Raw genomic sequence first — 18,535 nt, 5'->3', positions numbered from 1 at the left:
TGCTGAACACAATGCTTTCTTTCTGAGTCTGGAATTTTAGAACACAGACAGAGGATACCTACCTCAGTACCCTGGGCACTGCATCTCTAAAGAGTTTTCCTGATAGACACTATTTAATATGGGTTGTCAAGACTTTTTGCTGGAGGACTTAAGCATGTCCTATGTGACTCCACTAAGAACAGACTTCTGTAAGCTTATGCCTGATCACCCCAGGACTTTGCTTCATGCACTGCCTCCCCATGTAGCTTCGTTCTTTGTTGATTTTGTTTAGCATCTTGTTGCTGTAATAAATTAGAGGTATGGGCACAACTAGATGCTAAGTCCTCTGAGCCTTAGCAGACATCCAACCTATAGGTGGTCTTAGGGGCCTCCTGATACAAGGCTTTGCAGCTTTAGTTCTTACTCTCTTTCTTACCCTAGACTGCCATATGAAAAAGTCCAAGCTCACCTCTCAAGAGGCCATAGAAAAGAGAACCAATGCACTCCAGTTGACAACCAACACCAACTCAAAGACACGTGAGGCTATATTAGACTTTCCAGCCCCCATCAACCTGCCAGAGAAACTGCAGCCACATTAGTGATCCCAGGCAAGACTAGCAGAACCACTTAGCTGAGTCCAGCCATTGCTGGTCCACAGTATCATAAGCAAATAAAGTGGTTGCTGTTTTAAATCCACAAAGTTTTGGATGGTTTGTTACACAGCAATAGATAACCAATACAATATCTAATATTCAGCAGTTTCTTGGTGCCAGAAACTTTTCAAAAGCTTAATATTTATTACCTTATTCAATCTTTGCAAGAGTCCTATGAGGAAGGTCTATTATTATCTTCATTTTACCTTTGAAGAATGTGATGCCCCATGTCACTCAGCTAGCAAATGGCAAAACAGACTTAAACCCAAGATGCTTAACTCCATAAGCTGTGCTCTTAAATCACTGTATTACATAACTTCTCTTGACAGACAAAAGTCTTTCAAAATAACTGGATGTAGTTCCAATGTCTTATAAGCCCAAGTGTAAACAAGGAAGTGGTTTCTTTCTCTGAGTTTACAGTTATGCCCGCTAAAAGTTGTTTTTTCCCACCTCCTCTTAAGTATGCTCATTTCTAACATATTCATATGACATTATCTTATTTTGGGTATATTCTACTGTACATATCCCATTTATTAGCTTCCTGTTATCTTTTTCTTTCTTTATGTGGCATAAATAGAATTCCAGATATTTACTAGGTATTTTGGGTTGATATGATCAAGAAAATGGGTACATAACATTTACAAAGCAATAATTCATAGTTGCATCAGTGATGCAATTTAAAGATACAAATAAAAAACTTTACAATATCTACATCTATACAAATACTAGTAAGTTGCTAAAAGTTATATTTCTCTTCAAAATATCACCTTCATTTCTTTTTTTTTAAAGGCTTATTTGAGAGAGAGGGAGAAAGAGCGAGCGCACATGCCAGAGAGGGGCAGAAAGAGAGGGGACAGAGGATCCAAAGCAGACTCTGCCCTGATGGCAGAGAGCCCAATGCAGGGCTCAACTCACAAACCACGAGATCATGACCTGAGCTGAAGTCAGATGCTCAACTGAGTCACCCAGGTGCCCATCACCCTCACTTCTTAAAAGAAAAAAAAAAAAAAAAAAAAAAAAAACGAAGGTGAAAAAGTAAATTTTCAGTGATACGATCAGTTTACCCAACAAATCTTTAGCACTAAATAATTTAGGGTATTATTTAAAAGTAATATGAGTTCAGATTGCTAAGAATGAAAACTAGTCAAGAATTAACTTAATAGCTATGAGATCTATGCCAAGTTATGTCACTGCCCCTGCCTCAGCCTCCTTGTACTGAAAATGAAAATAATAGTTCCTATCTCACAGGATTTTGTGAAAAGTAAATGACATAAATACAAGTTTAGCTTTTAGCAGTGTCTGGCACATATAAAAGCCAATAGTCTCATCCAGGGGTCAGAACACATTTTGGAAAGGACCAAAAGAGTAAATATTTAAGGAGTGCAAGGCATATGGTCTAGATGTCACAACTATTCTACTTGATCTTGCTGTACGAAAATAGCCACAGACAATACATAAACAAATGAGCATAGCTGTGCTTCAACAAAACTTTATGGAAATTAAAATTAAGTTTCACAAAATATTATTCTCTTGTTTTTGTTTCAACTATTCAAACATGTAAAATCTATTCTTAGCTCAGGAACTGACTGCAAAAAAACAAAAGCAAGTAGTGCCCTAGTTTGCCAACACTGGTGTAGTCTCAGCTTGTCAGCAGCTAGCTGTCTGTATAAGCCTAGGCAGTCAGTTTTACAACTGACTGCCTAGGTAAAAGTATCATCACATAGAAAACAGGAATAATACCTTCCAGCCAGTTATGAGAAGTCAATGAGACAATGAATATGCAAGCACTCTGAATGTTAGCCTGCACTATACAAAAACAGTAGAAGGTGGCATCGATAATAAATACTTGTTTTAAAAAACTGGATTCCAAACTGCACTGTAGCAAAAATTATGAGACAGGAAATTATCACTGTAGAGACAGTGTGAGATGGTAAAAGAATTTTTGAGTCAGACATTCCAGGGCCCACATCAGGTTCCCCAATTTAAGAGATGTATGGCCTTCAGTATTTAAAATCTCTGATGAATATTAATTTCCTTAAATGTAAAACCAGTTAAGAGATCTCCTACCTCATAAAACTATGAGACACAAGTAAATAACTCACCTAGTGCCTGAACACTTATTAGGTGCCCAATTGAAAAAAAAAAAAAAAATGCCAGTCGTTGGTGCTATTATCGTCAGAATGCTGATCCTAAATATTCCTTAGAAGAATGTAACAGGGAGAGGGCGAAGTCTCAGAATTGGAGCCTGCGCACGTTTTGGGACTAGGACCTGGTTTCCTGCCAACCTAATGAACCTAAATAGGCCTCTACGGGGCTCAGTCTTCCAGTCTGCAGATGATCCCTCAGGACCTTTTAGCTCTATTCATCACTAGGTACCGTGAACTCTGTTCAACACCCCGGGACCCAACCAGGCTCGAGAGCAAAGCCACTGAAAAAATAATACCCTAGACGGTTACTTAGCTGTCACCGAAAACCCCTCCCCAGCCGCAGCCTGAGTCAAAAATTAAAGTACGACAGCAGGGTAAGGAAGACGTGAGACTCACCTGGCTCAAAGTAGACCCACTAGGTGCAGACCCAACAGAAGCAAACTCCGGCCGAGCTGCAGTCTCCAAGTTGTCCATTTTAATTTTAAATCTCGCGGGAAGGCTCGGGAGCCAATCGCTGCTTCCGCCCTCTGACCCGGAAACTAACTCCGAGCGCGCCGCAGCAGCCCCCAGCGGAGACCAGATTCCTTCTGACCACTTCCCGACGCCCCTGGTGCGTATCACACGGGAACCCAGGGGGCCGCGCCGCTCTGCTCCTGGCCGCCCGCGCTCGCATCCTTTTCGTGCGAGTTCCTTCTCTCCCCAACCGTGTTCCACCTCTCTTCCTTCTGACCTGGGGCTTCGGGAGGTGGTAGCGGGGTCTCGCGGGACTTGCCTGCCTGGGGAGAGGTGTTGGGGTTCTTTGAGAGGACTTCAGTTGTTCCTTCCGTCTTTTCCCCTCCAGTTTTAGAGGACAAGTCCAGCCCGCCTTGTACAGTAAAACCCTGAGAATGTAGTGAGATTGGGCACTAGTTTAACGAGGAATAGGGAACCAAGTTTCCTGACCTCGAATATTTTCCACTTCTGAAACGGCGCTGCCTCTGAGGGCATCCACCTGCTGGTCACCTTTAACTATTGCTCAGTCCCGGATCCCCTCTCCTATGGTTACTATTTTATAGGCTCCCTGAGGTGGGATTCCTCTGATTCTCAATAAATACTTATCAGGTTCTTGATGTGTTTGTTACTGAGCCCAACTGTTCTCAGGACAACTCCTGCATCCAGTTAAGAGAAAAAAAGACCTCTTTAGATCCCTAAATCTCTGGGAATGCTGCTTCGTCTGGGAATGCTGCTTCCACAGTGCACACCAGGCCATGACAGGCTGGTTGTAATTTTGTGCCTAGTTTTATGAATATTATCTTTATGTCACACATTTCGGCACTCCTTCCTCCAGATCCTCTATTTTGGATCTGCTTATTTTATTGCTCTTTTCACACTGAATCATGACCATTACCGGATATTGTAATCTTCAAGGTGGAGGGCTGTGTTTTACTTCTCTAGCACTGGTGTCCAACACATAGTAAAGTATTTTAAATGCTGTCTCGTCTTAGGAGCTTGGCAGCTAACCTATTAAAGTCTCCATTTCTTTCTCTGTAAAATGGGAACTGTAAGTAGTACCTTCCTCTTAAGTTTGCAAATATAGGTGTCCTGATGTCAGTTAAATCCTCAACATGGAACTTACAAGTGGTGCTTCGTAAATGTTAAGTATCATTAATTTTTATGAATATATTTATTACAGTGGTTACATCTTCCAAGTACTTACTATATCTTTTAGGTCATCTGAACAGGATATTATGATATATTCTGCAGGTATCACTCATAAAGTATTTAAAGAAGTACTTGAAATTGTTTAGCTGTCTCTGGCATCTGAAACACCATGTCCTTATTTTATTTGCTGAAAGTGACTAACACGTTGATGGTTTCTGTCTTAACTGTGTCTGTGCTATCATCCACAGTTTCGTGACCTTGTCCAGTAGAAGGCTATTTTATTTTTACAACTGTTCAAGTATTGACATACAAGATGAAGCAAGATGCCACAAGAAATGCTGCCTACACTGTGGATTGTGAAGATTATGTGCATGTGGTAGAATTTAATCCCTTTGAGAGTGGGGATTCAGGAAACCTAATTGCATATGGTGGCAGTAATTATGTGGTCATTGGCACGTGTACATTTCAGGTTAGTGTACAAACTCAGTGAATGACAGTGCAGCTATTTCAGAGCTTAAAAAATTTTTTTGGTAAACTTTGGCTAAATTTGGAAAGCATATTGAGTTTGAATGTAAGAAAAAAAAAATGATATGAAGAACTACAGAGGAAGATATTCCAGTAATATATGCCTGAGACTTGTGGAAACATTAAATAAGTAGTGAAAAAAGACTGTAAGGCTTCTCTTTTGCCTCATGTTTAGAAATGCAATATCCTAGTAATTGAAGGTTGTGAGTAACTGAACATTTGGTATGTACAGGGAAACAAATGAATTCTAAGTAATTAATCTAGTTTTTCTACATTCCACTTTGACTTAGGAAACAAGTCTTAAAAATCGTACTCCAGGAGATTTTCCAGCTGTCAGGATATTCAGCTTTTCTATTCATATGCTCTCTTGCTTCTCATACATCTAAAGCATACATCTAGAGTGTACAAAGTATGAGACCATATTAATTGAACAGACAATTTAGCACAGTCATTAAGACAATGAGCTCTGGCACCAAAATGCTTAGATTTTTACTCCTACCTGGCTTTACCTCTTAATAGCTATATGACCTTGAGCAGGTACTTAACCTCTGTTCTATAAAAATGATGAAAATAATACTTAATGGGGTGTTATGAGAATGTAGTGAGTTAGTACATGAGAAGTTCCTGGAAGGCATCTGGCACATTTAATGCACACACACACACACACACACACACACACACACACACACACACACATATGTTTTAACTGTCATTGATTTGGTCAGCATTGCCCCCTAGCACAGGCCCATATTTAATCACCAAAGCAAGATTGTTTCTGATGAGCACACACCATGTTTTCTCACAGGAAATAGTTCCACATGTGGAAGAGTCTAAACAATGAGAGTTCAACTCTCAGAAATCTTGGCTAATCCTTAACTTACCGGAATATTATTCATAGAACAGTATTTCTCACGTTAAGATTAATCAATGAGGTAATTTGGCAGTGATCAGTTTTCAAAGATTTAAAGTAACTTTACCACTCCCATACTGTTTATAAACATTATTTTCTCTTTTACTTGGGAAGCAGTTCAGTATCTTACAATGTTTTGGCATCATAAATGCAATTTAGCATTTTGCAATGCAATAAATATATAAAGTTATACAAAGTTAGACTGCATGAGTATTTATCCTAAGGAGAAAGTATGAATTAAAGGCTTCAGTTTTTTGGTGTCTGAGTAGAATACAGGAGGTCTTACGTTGTCCCACGTTGTCTCTTAAGGTTGGGATAGGAAGTGCTCGCTTTCACACTAAGTGACCCTCGGTCTGACTAGCTGGACTACTTGGTTAGGATCAAAAAAAGTCCACATTATTAAGAGAAATAACACACTCTTGAAAAAGATTGAGGGAAAAACCATCTTTCCAGTGTAGGCTACTAACCTACGAAAGAATAGAGCAGCTCCTTACAGGTGAAACTTTTACTTCATTACTTTTAAAATTAATAGCTGTAAACATAGAATTGTGTTTAAAAAAAATACTGAAAAAGTATACCTTAATCTTTTGTTTATGTCCAGCTAGGAAATGAGAAAGTCAAGAAGGGAGAAAAAAATTAAGAAGAAAGGCAGAGGTGATGAGTGGCAGAGAGAAAATGAAAGCAAAAGACAAAACGAGAAGAGAACTTACAAAAACATTTGTATTGCTCTGTCATGTCTTGCACATTGTCCTTGTTCATCTTCAGACCTGTCAGATTGGCAATCTAGGTCTTACAGCCAAGTTACCTAAAGAAAGAATTGGATTTTATTAATTTGGCAAGTAACGAACACAAATATTCTGTGCCAAGTATCGGAGATATAATTAAACAACTGTCCCTGACCTCATAGAGTTTCCATTTTACTTCAAAGAAATTCAGGGATTTGTAAATGACTGGTAAATAAAAAAACAAGATCTAGACCTTTGTTCTAAACCCCTGTTCTTTTCCCTCTGTGCTGTTCAGACAGGTTGCAGCCATATTTCAAATAGTTCTGCAAGAGAATTGAATCCCAATAATCTGTGTTTGAGGATTCAGAATAAATTATTGCTTCCCTTTAAAGTTTTTTTTATCTAATTAAACACTATTAAACATTGTGTTTTCTCATGTTAGAATCTTCAAGTTTCATAGCATCCAATTTCTGCCTCCCTCTTGTCTGAGACAACATGAAGTAAAGGTAAATTGAATTGAAAGCTTTCCACTTTCCTGTTGGAAAGGCAATCCTCATTCTAAGACTCTTAGGAAACAGTGCACTAGGTTTAAATTTCAACAAAGCATTTTTCAGAATCTTATGGTGTTCTTTTGAATATGGAAATTTGAGCTGAATGATGGTACTGTTAATTGATGTCATGTATTTGTCAAGTATTAAGTGCAAATCAGGTGCTGGGAACTGGTAACACATGTTAAAAAAGCAAGGACTCTGACCTCAAGATGTTTAAACATAAAACAATGCAGTAAGAAAACTGCTCTAAAAACTCCTATGTGCAAAGGGTGGAGGAAACATGAAAGTTTCTAGTCTATTCAAAGGGTCACCAGTAATGCATCGGGACCCTTACTGGGATTTGAATGAGAACATTTGATTTAAACAAGCTCATTGAATTTATATAGAACATGAAGCTGACAAGGATACCTAATGCTTTGATGATAAACTGCATTTAACAAGTATTTATTAAGCACCTATTGTTTGCCAGACACTGTACTTAGAATTGAGCTATTCTTTAATAGATCGGATTAATGGACCAAGTTGAACAAGCTAAAAATTAATAAAGTCTTGAAATGATAGACTGCTAAAGCTAGAAGAGACAATTGTGACTTATAGTTTTTAGTCACCTGGATGTTCACCATGAGTCAGTGCAATGATTAACTGCCAAATTCAATGCTGTCCTGTAGAAATACAATGTGAGCCACAGGTATATAAATTTAAGTGTTATAGCAAACACATTAAAAGTAAAAACCAGGTGAAATTAATTTTAATGTTTTTTTTTTAACCCATTGTATCCAAAATATTTCATGTGTGACCAATATGAGAAATTAATGAGGGGCTCCTGGGTGGCTCAGTCAGCTAAGCATCTGGTTTCAGCTCAGGGCATGATCTCGCAGTTTGTGAGTTCAAGCCCTTCATCAGGCTCTGTGCTGACAGCTCAGAACCTGGAGCCTGCTTCACACTCTGTGTCTCCCTCTCTCTCTGCCCTCCCTGGCTCACGCTCTGCCTCTCTCTCTCAAAAGTAAACATTAAAAAAAAAATTTTTAATTTATGAGATATTTTGTATTGGTGTGGATTTTGCACTTTATAAAATATACACGGTTTTGAACTAGCTGTATTTCAGGTGCTTAATCACCCCATGTGACTGGTGGCTACCATGCTGGACAGTATAGCTCTATATTCTCCTGTATAAATTCACAGGTTGTTTAATGTTTACTTCAGTTCTCAGCAGTGTATATTATGATGCAAAGCAGATGATGTATTCGAAGACAGATTTCAGAATGCTATTAAAATGTTTGAAACCATCATGTGAAAGAGGGATTAGACTCAGAATGGTAGATGTATTTTGTGTAACTTGTCAATTCTGAGTTGAGTTGTGGCTTAATAGCGCTTTAAGACCGATGCTGAATCTGCTCTTTGAGTGCATTCACCTAAGGAGAGATCAGCTGTGGCCAGACACTTGGCCATCACTGAAGTAGACTTAATCCATATGGTTCCAGAAGGCAGGAGCAGTGAATAGAATTTACATGGGAACAGAGTTAGGTTTAACGTTAAAGAGAACTCTTCTAATCAGAACTACCCTGAGTTGAATAAGCTCCCCCCAAGAAGTAGCTAATTTCCTGTCACCGAATGTGCAGAGAAGGGTTGTGCAAACTCTCTTCAGATGTTCTATAAATTCAAGTGTGAGATGAAAGAAGTGGACTAGGTAAACTTTTACAGTCTCATCTGACTAAATTCTGTGTTTGGCCTTAAATGGGTGTGGTGGGAAGGCCTACCAATTTCAAACCCTTAGAATAGCCCTTTCAATCAACCTGGCTTTGTCCCAACCTCAAATACGCCAGAGCCTTATATAATGATTTGTACTGTAGCAAGTTTTCCAAAGTGTCTTAATTTCCTTCCTATACAATACTGCCTACACCCCAAACTAAACCTAAAATAACATTCGTCTCTGCCTATACCACACACACACCCTAGCCTTTTAGTTGGCTCCATGGCAGACATTGCTGCCAGGAAAAAAGGTTTCACTGGTAATACATAAAGCTCAGGGTATACAGTCCCTGGGTTTCTTTATCTCCACCGGCCACCCAATAACTCCATATATACTATGGGTAACAAATTATAGAACCCAATTGTCAACACTGTTGTTACAGTCACAAAGTAAAGTGTGTTTTGATGGTGAAACTTCATTTTTAGAAGATTGATTTGTCCAGTGTGGAAAAATAGATGTAACCCAAACTATGAAGTCAGCTATGATTAGGCTCTTAACCTTATTTTAAAATTGCTTGGTGGTTGCTGCCTTGGCATATCTGGCTGTTAGCTATACAGTTATTATACACACAGATTATGAAGTAATAAAAGTTGACAGTGTTTTTCTTTCCTTGATAAGTACATTTCTATCTCCTTTTTTTCATTTATGGAAAAACTTTTTGTTGTTAACTCTAAGTTCATCTGAAATTTAAAGTTATTTTCAAGGGGCATCTGAATTATTTAGAGAAAACCCTGTGTAATGTATCTGTGAAATGGCTTTGCTAAGGATCCCAAAGGCTATCCTGGAAAAAATCTACACATCCAATAGGATTCACTTTAAGTACACACTCTAAAACTTTGCATTTATTTTTTTTTTATGTTTATTTATTTTTGAGACAGAGAGAGACAGAGCATGAATGGGGGAGGATCAGAGAGAGGGAGACACAGAATCTGAAGCAGGCTCCAGGCTCTGAGCTGTCAGCACAGAGCCTGATGCGGGGCTTGAACTCATGGACTGTGAGATCATGACCTGGGCCGAAGTCGGATGCTTAACTGACTGAGCCACCCAGGCGTCCCTGAAACTTTGCATTTAGATTCAGGATGAATGGAGTTCTTAGAACAGGCCTTTAGGTAATATTCCTATCTATGTAGACATATGTATTCATTAAATAACAAGTTTCACCTGCTCTGGATTTTTTTGCCTTGATGTTAGAATTTTATAAAATTATAAAAGAATTATAAAGGATAACTTACAAAAGGTAACTACAGCCACTTAATACAGAGGATTCCTTGGGCAAATTTGTCATGAAAAATTTTGCTGGAGTCTCTAGACCAGTTAGGGTATTGATTTAATTAACAAGACAAGGATTTACTTATTTTTAAATCACAATATTTTAAGCCTATAAAAAGTATTTTAAAATATGTATTATCTATAAAAAGTATAAAGAATAATAAAATAGGGGCACCTGGATGACTCAGTCACTTGAGCATCCAGCACTTGATTTCAGCTCAGGTCATGATCTCATGGTGAGGCTGGGCCCCGCATAGGGGCTATCAGTGCAAAGCCTGCATGGGATTCTCTCTCCCTCTCTCTCTGCCCCTCACCCCTTCTCAAAATAAACAAATATTTTAAAAAAGAAGAAGAAGAAAATATGTTCCTGTATACCCACAACCTGGCTTAAGCAATGGAACATTAGCAATTCCCTCAAAGCCCTCTGGGTGTTCTCCCCTTACGGCCTTTCCTTCTCACCCCCAAGAGTCTGAAATTTTATGTTGGGGATTCTTTGTTTTCTTTATAGAATTACCATATATGTAGGTGTTACAAATCAGTGTATTGTATTTCATGTTTTAACCTTTGTTTTAATGAAATTATTCTGTATTCTGTTCTTCTACAGTATGTTGCTCTTACCATTGTATTTGTTAGATTCCTCCATGTCAAAGTTCATTTATTTCCATTGTTATATGATACACAAATATACCATGATTAATCTATTCTTCTGTTGGCTATTTGGGTTACTTTTTGTTTTTTACTCTTGAAAACCTTGCCAATACGCATATTCTTATGTCTTCTGCTTGTGTTTTGTTACCTCCTTTCATTGTTTTCTTCCCTGTTAATTTGGAGGTTGTACATGCTGTTTCTTTTAATGGTTACCAAAGACACTTTAACATACACACTTAATTAGACAAAGTCAGAATTAATATCTTTAACTTCTTCATGAACAAAATAAGGATCTTTGACTGAACTATTACCACACCCTCCAGACTTCTATTACTGTCATGTTTTAGTTCTGTCATTTTTCTTTTCACTTTAACACACGAATTTAAGTGTTTTATGTGGCTAATATTTGTTTAGATCAACCCACCTGCTTGCCTTTGAGTTTTTACTCGCTTTTTCTTACATCTCAGGCCTTCCTTCTGGGATCATTTTTCTTCACCTGAAAACACATTCTTTACTATAAGAAAAACTTTACTACTAAATTTTTACTGTTAAGTTATTTACTACTAAATAATTTCTAATATTTTACATTTTTCCAGCCACTTAAGGTGTCTGTTGCAAATTACTCATAGTTATTTACAACTCCTTAAAAATCTAAAAATGGTTTTCATCTCATGGGCCTTACAAAAACAAGCCAGAGGTCAGATTTTGCACAACCTTGGTTGCCACCATCTGCTTTAGATCTTTCAGTGAGAGTTTATTGATGCTAAGTCTTGGTTTTTGTTTTTCTGAAAATATCTTTAGTACAGCTTCATTCTTGAAGTGTTTAGTTGTAGAGTGTTTTTCAGTCATCATTTTGGAGCTCTTATTCTAGTATCTTCATGCATTTGTTGTTTCTGCTGAGAAGTCCATGGTTGTCCTTTTATAGGAAATCTCTTGTGTAGGGAACCTGTCTTTTCTTCTGGCTGCTGTTCCTGACACCTCCCCCTACCCCCCCCCCCCCCACACACACACACCTGGCCTTCTCCCTCCCCACCACTCTCTCCCTCAATGTGTATATACATATACACACAAATTTATATCATGAGAGTTTGTGTGTATATTCTGAAGCTTCACTATGTTGTATCTGCCTGCAGATTTTTTATTTAAGCCAAATGGGATGTATTTTTCTTTCTAAATGTGCATATTGGTGCCTGTCATCAAGTATGGAGAGGATCCTTTGTCATTATCTCTTCAAATATTGCCTCTTCCCTCATTCCCTCTATTCACTCCTTTATAGCCCCAATTAGATACGTGGTAGACCTTTTCATTGAATCCCTTTTCTCTTGTTGTCTTCACTTTGCTCCATTCTGAGTAATTTTTTTCAAATCTGTCTTCCAGCTGCTCTAAGCATTGATTTTTTTTTTTTTTTCCATTATGGTATTTTCATCTAAATTTTTTGTTTGGTTCTTTTTAAAATCTGCCTAATCATTTTTGGTAATCTCTTGTTGCTTACTCATATTTGTGTTTGTGATATTTTTTTTCCACGTATATGAGTGCATGCATGTAAGATCATATTTGATTGAACCATATCTGTGGGAACTTTTTGAGACCTGGGTAGAGGTAGTTCATCCAAAGAGAATTTGCTTTTGTCTGCCAAGTGCTTGGGGCCACTACCAACATATGGTCATTTTAAAATGTTATTTTCTGAAGCACATAGTTAGTGTGAATTCAGGCCCCAAACTCATGTGAGGACCAGTTTATGGTTGAGATTTTCTTGTAAGTGGCATTTCTCTTTCTTAGCCTTCACCCATGGTAGACATTTTGCATAGTAGTTTCGGTTTTTTGGTTTTATTCCTACTTCCCCTTTAGAAGTCCTGGATCTATGCAGAAGTCTTTAATCATCCTTCTTTGTGCAGGCACTAAGCTTTGTCTTTTTGCCTCGCAAACAAGCAGTTAGTTATTGGATGTGGGCAGAAGTACTTAAGATAGCTGCATGCCTAAGTGCTCAGTTGCTTCCCTGGACTTGGATTTTTGCATTATTTTTATAATGGGAAAGCTTTTCAGGTGAACGTCCATATTGCCAGACCTAGATGACTTGGCTTTTCAAAATTCATTTTTTCTTCCTCCTCTTCCCATGAAGATAAACAGAAATCATTTTACTAGTACTGAGCGGGTAAATAAGCTGACTTTAATTAAACATCTAACCTAGAATCCAAAAGACTAACCAGATTGTATCAACATATTCACTATTCATAGACTGTAATAGTATTAGATGAACAATTTGTAACATCTTATACATGTATAGTGCCATATATAATACTATGTGAAAATTATTGATATTCATTGTAATGACTGAGGCATTATCTTGTACATAACCAAAACTTTATGTTCGGTATGTATTTTTTTAATATTGTCAGTTCGATTATGTATGGTAACTCATTTACCTAGAATATTTTGATTTTTAGAGGATTCAATTTTCATTGCATTTGGTGTGAAATATGTTTACTATCAGGAATAAAATGTCTTCTAAGTAAGATAAAGTATAACATGTTCACTGTTTATTTTTAGTAGCCCTAGAGAGTTATTCTTTGAGGCTTAGAAAGTTTTATCGATTTTTGTCATCATTGTTCAGTAAATCACTTAAATCTCAGTATCTAATTTGTTTTTGAACTTACAAAAGAATATATATGGCCTCCTGATAAATTCTTCATTATAACGAAATGGGGTGTTATAGTGTTTGTTCTCATAACTTATTAAAACATTTACTATGTATGTTTAGGAAGAAGAAGCAGACGTGGACGGAATTCAGTATAAAACGCTACGAACATTTCAGCATGGAGTCAGGGTTGATGGCATAGCTTGGAGCCCAGAAACTAGACTTGATTCATTGCCTCCAATAATCAAGTAAGTTTAAAACTATTAAATGCAGTATTTATTAATGTCCTTTGTTGTAAGTGATCTGAAGCCTTTGGTCATAAGGACATTTCTTCTCCATTTCCTTTTTCCCCACTTTTGGATATTAGCTTTTTTTTTTTTTTAATGTTTTATTTCTTTTTGAGACAGAGACAGAGCATGAACAGGGGAGGGGCAGAGAGAGAGAGAGACAGAGAATCCAAAGCAGGCTCCAGGCTCTGAGCTGTCAGCACAGAGCCCCATGCGGAGTTCAAACCCACAAACCACAAGATCATGACCTGAGCCAAAGTCAGACACTCGACTGACTGAGCCACCCAGGCGCCCCTAGACATTAGCAATTTTAACATTGACCATTATTTTGTAATTTAGGCTTATTATCTGAATATGTGATTTAAATATGCAACATGGTAGTGGTACTTTGAGAATATGTTTGGGCTTTACTTGAGTTTCACCTAAATCATTTGAGGTCTTCACAGATTCTTCACTGAGTTCACTACTTACTGAAAGTACAACTCTGTTGAAATAAGTAAATGTGGTTGAGTCATTAATCAAACTTACTGCTGCACACATAGGCCAATGTCACATGTACATGTTTAACAGTATATAAAGCGGCAGTTCTAATACTTGAGCTTCAGTTTTTATGAAAACATTAGAAAAGAACAATTGCTTTTTGAGAAACATCTTGACACTACCTGCTGAGGCCTTCTCCACAAAGGCAATAATAATATGTCAGGTTATTTAGTGCTTGTTGCAAAACACTAACCTTGCTTCCACAGATGTCAAATCTAAAAGATAGGTCTTCTTTTAGTAAACAGCTTAGCAGCCATAAGTTAGCTCTTACTGAGCTAACCTAATTTTTTTTAATTAAGGGATAATTTGAAAACAGTGAAATTCTCAGTTTCTGGGAGTACCATTTGATCAGTGTTGACATGCGTATACTTGCATAACCCATATGCTGGCAATACATAGCATTTCCATCACTTCAAAAGGTTCTTTATGCTCCTTCCCAGTCAATCCATGTACCCCATCCTCTGCCAAAGCAACCATTGATCTAATTTTCAGAAATGAGTGTTGCCTATTCTAGAACTTCATGTAAATAGAATCATATAGAATGTATTTTTTGTGTCTAGTGTGATGTTTTTGAGATTTATCCGTGTTAAGAGTACCAGTGGTTCTTTTCTTTTTCTTTTCATTTATTTTGTTACTTTGTAATGCATTCCATTACATTGTATAAATACCACTATTTGTTTGTAACATTCTCCTGTAAATAAACACTAGGGCAGTATCCAGTTTTTAGCTATTATGACTAAAGTTGTTTGAGCGTCCCTATATACAGCTTTTAGTAGATATATGGTTTTATTTCTCTTAGGAGTAGAATTGCTCCTACTCTTAAGAGAATCAGAGTAGAATCAGAGGATAGATGTATGTTAACATTTTTTAAAAAGTACCAGTCTCCATAGTGCTTCTACCATTTTATGTGCCCACCAATAATCTAAAGATGTTCCACTTCCTCTACCAACTCTAAAACGTTTAATTGTTGTCAGTCTTTAATTTGGTTAGTACCACAATGACATTTCCCTGATGACTCATGATGTTGAGCACTTTTTCATATGCATTCTATTTCCTAACTACAGAATGGTTGCCTGCAACAACGATTGTGAAGATGTGCTGTTTTCTTCTAGAAGCTTACAGGTTTTAGCTAACTGAATTTTAAATAATCCACACGACAGTGCTTGTTAACATACATAAGTCATTGTCAGCAGCCAGTTTGCTGTTCATTTCCTTTTATATTAAAAGGAAGTGTTCACAGAATCTGAAGCTAAACAAGAGTCAGGCAGTCTCTTTGCATTCGCTAGCAGGTTTTTAAAGCTGTAGAAACTGTTCTTCCCATGGTTCTGCTTGGTGCCTGTTTTCCTGTCCTCCTTTTAATGGATATGCTATACTGTTTCATCTTTTTTGTCGTTGCTTTTTGATAAGCAGCCTCAAATTTTGGGGAGAACTCTACAAATATGTATAATAAACTTGGCACATTAACTAGCCATTAATTTTAAAGACAGTATTTTTAGAGCAAGCTGGCAGCACAATTTTGTTTTTAAATAAATTATTTATTTTTATTTTAAAAATAATACACATTTACTGTATCAAATTTGGAATATACAGAAACATTTTTAAAGGCCATCTACACACCCAGTACTCTATTTTTTTCATAAATAGTTTTACACAGTTGTGATTAAACTGTATTTTTTATATTTCTTACTTTACTTTTTTATATTTATAATCCAAAGTAGATATTATTTTTTTCATGACTGAAGAGTGGTCTATCAAGATGACTGAGGTATATAACTTTCTGTCTGTCTTACCATCGTTAACTTATAGTTAGAAAGAACCCATTCCTAGTGTTTTATCTTTAGCATTTAGTTACCGTCAGTTCTTTCTCTCTCTCCGCCTCTCTCTCTCTGTTCATCCCCACTGCTTTTCTTTCACATTTGCTGGAGAGTAACTCTTCACCTTACCTCTGTTCTCTGAGTCTTTATGGTTTATTAAAGGATGATGTAAATATACTTACCATGTATAAAGTTAAGCAGCAAAGTTTGGAGAAAAGTAGAACACCACAAGATTTTCCATAAAGTTTTGTATGTGTGTTTTATCTTTTAATTTTATTTATTAATTTTTAAAAATTGGGTTTTTTTAGAGAGCATGCACACAAGTCAAGGAGAGGGGCAGAGGGAGAGGGGGAGAGAGAGAGAGAGAAAGAGAGAGAGAGAATGAGAGTCTCAAGCAGGCTCCATACTCTGCATGGAGCCTGCTGCCAGGCTCACTTCCACAGCCCTGGGGTCATGACCTGAACTGAAATCAGGAGTCAGATGCTCAACTGACCAAGCCACCCAGGCACCCCTCTTTTAATCTTAAGGAGATTCTTTCATTAATTCTTTTTTAAGTAAATAATCTTTGTCCCTGTAAGGCCTGTATTCTTTGATGTTTTTACTGAACTTGGCCTTATTCTTAACTAATACCTTCTTTATAAACCCTTTTGCTTGAGATATTTATTTTAAAAACCTTCTAAAATAGCCTTTTTCTATTTTAGAAATGATATTTTGGTGAGAGATTTTTAAATGATTTCTTATGACATCACTATGGGGAAATCTACTTTAGAAGACCCTCACATTAGTAATGTTGTAGCAAGTCTGTTCTAGAGTTTCCTCTGAGTGGGAAAGTATGAATATCCAAAACAATAATGGGACAAATTCAAAGAATTAGGTACTATAAGCTTTGGGGTTTTTTTTATTTTTTTCTTATCTTTAATTTGTATGTTACAAAATATAGCATATGTGCCCAAAGGTACAAAAGAAAAAAAAAAGTACATGTGCAGTTTAACATGATTATTGTAAAACAAACACCCATGTAATGACCACCCATGGAAGGCAATAGAAAACATTGCCAGTACCTAAGGTCTCCCCCTCCCCCTTCCTACTTAACCTCCCTTCTCCTTAAAGGTAATTATTCTCATGATTATTGTGGCAATCATTTATCTTCTTGAGGTTTTTTTTTGTAGTTTTATCAGCTATTTTATCAACTATTTTTTCCTACCTAAGAACTTTCATACAAATGGAATAATAATATCCTTTTTTTTTTTTTTGCCCTGCTTTGTTCACTTGACATTATATATGTGAGATTTGTCCTTGTTTCTTCTACTTGTAGCTCTAATTACTGATTTGTGTTGGGTCTTGTTTTTTTACTTCTAGATTTTGTACTTCAGCTGCTGATATGAAAATAAGGTTGTTTACTTCAGACCTTCAGGATAAAAATGAATACAAGGTATGTTGACAAGTATAACTCTCAATTTTAAAACATGTATTACTTTTACTTTTTTAATTGAATTTATCTCAATTTAAAATGACATTTAATGTCATCTTTACTTGACTCTGTTTTAGGCTATAGTAAGGACTATAGGTTATAAATCTGGTAGCATTTATTAAAATATTACATAGGCACAGCACATGAATGAAAATTAGAAATTCACATTTCAGTACAGTAGTAGAGTAATAGACATGAACACACATAGAGTTGAGTCAGACTTGAAGGGAACCAACAGCTAGCACAGCATAGGGCAAGGTGGGATTAAAAGGGCTTCAGATCACAGACACAGGAGCCAGACTACCAGGGTTTGAAGCCCAGTTCTACCACTTTAGTAACAGTGTGACTGGTCAAGTTCCCAATTTCTTTGTGCTCAGTTTCTTATCTGTAAAATGGGGATAATCATAGTATCTGCCTCAAGGACCATAAGCATTGACTGAGCTAATTCATGTAAAACATTTCGAACAATGCTTTGTGTATAGTAAGCCCTATATATATGTTTTCTATTAGTATAATAAATAACCCTGTAAAATAAGACAAAGACAAATACCGTATGATCTCAATTATACGTGAAATTTTAAAAAGGCAAATTCATAGAAGCAGAGTATAATGGTGGTTGCTGGGGGATGGGGGAAATGGGGAGATGTTGGTCAAAGGGTATAAACTTCCAGTTATAAGATGAATAAGTTCTCAAAAAACAAAAACAAAACAAAACAAAAAAAGATGAATAAGTTCTGGGAATCTAATGTACAGCATAATGAGTATAATGAACAGTATGTGTTAACATACTTGTAAGTTGCTAAGAGTAGATCTTAGGGGCACCTGGGTGGCTCAGTCAGTTAAGCATCAGTTAAGCATGGCTCAGGTCATGATCTTCTCATGGCTCATGAGTTCAAGCCCCACATGAAGCTCTGTGCAGACAGCTCAGAGCCTAGAGACTACTTCAGATTCTGTGTCTCCCACTCTCTTTGCCCTCCCCTGCTCATGCTC

The 18,535-nt window shown here is 37.0% G+C and overlaps 2 protein-coding genes across 13 annotated transcripts in view; one reads left to right on the top strand and one right to left on the bottom strand.

The window, feature by feature from the left end:
- Positions 1-3,345, bottom strand: part of PARPBP (PARP1 binding protein) — a 149,008-nt gene extending 145,663 nt beyond the window's left edge. For 4 of the 11 annotated variants that reach the window (XR_009617020.2, XM_060656594.3, XM_078449546.1 and 1 more), the window contains exon 1: positions 3,176-3,345. Coding sequence is in view for 6 of the 11 variants with exons in the window: in XM_060656594.3 (XP_060512577.1) it covers positions 3,176-3,253 (78 nt within the window). In the remaining 5 variants the exon portion in view is untranslated. The remainder of the gene's footprint in view (positions 1-3,175) is intronic. The other 7 variants (XR_009617016.3, XR_009617017.3, XR_009617018.3 and 4 more) reach the window with 4 other exon arrangements.
- The window catches only part of NUP37 (nucleoporin 37), a 42,205-nt gene continuing 26,968 nt past the window's right edge, over positions 3,299-18,535 (top strand). Inside the window, exons 1-4 of one of the 2 annotated variants that reach the window (XM_060656596.3) lie at positions 3,299-3,389; positions 4,669-4,889; positions 13,557-13,681; positions 17,434-17,506. In XM_060656596.3, coding sequence (XP_060512579.1) covers positions 4,734-4,889; positions 13,557-13,681; positions 17,434-17,506 — 354 coding nt within the window. In that variant the 5' untranslated portion in view covers positions 3,299-3,389; positions 4,669-4,733. Of the gene's footprint in view, positions 3,390-3,991; positions 4,413-4,668; positions 4,890-13,556; positions 13,682-17,433; positions 17,507-18,535 lie in introns of those variants that run through there. The other variant, XM_060656597.3, reaches the window with a different exon arrangement.

Source organism: Panthera onca, chromosome B4 (assembly GCF_046562875.1).
Source record: "Panthera onca isolate mPanOnc1 chromosome B4, mPanOnc1 haplotype 2, whole genome shotgun sequence".
Classification (NCBI taxonomy): Eukaryota; Metazoa; Chordata; class Mammalia; order Carnivora; family Felidae; genus Panthera; species Panthera onca.
This window is presented reverse-complemented; position numbering and strand designations above follow the sequence as displayed.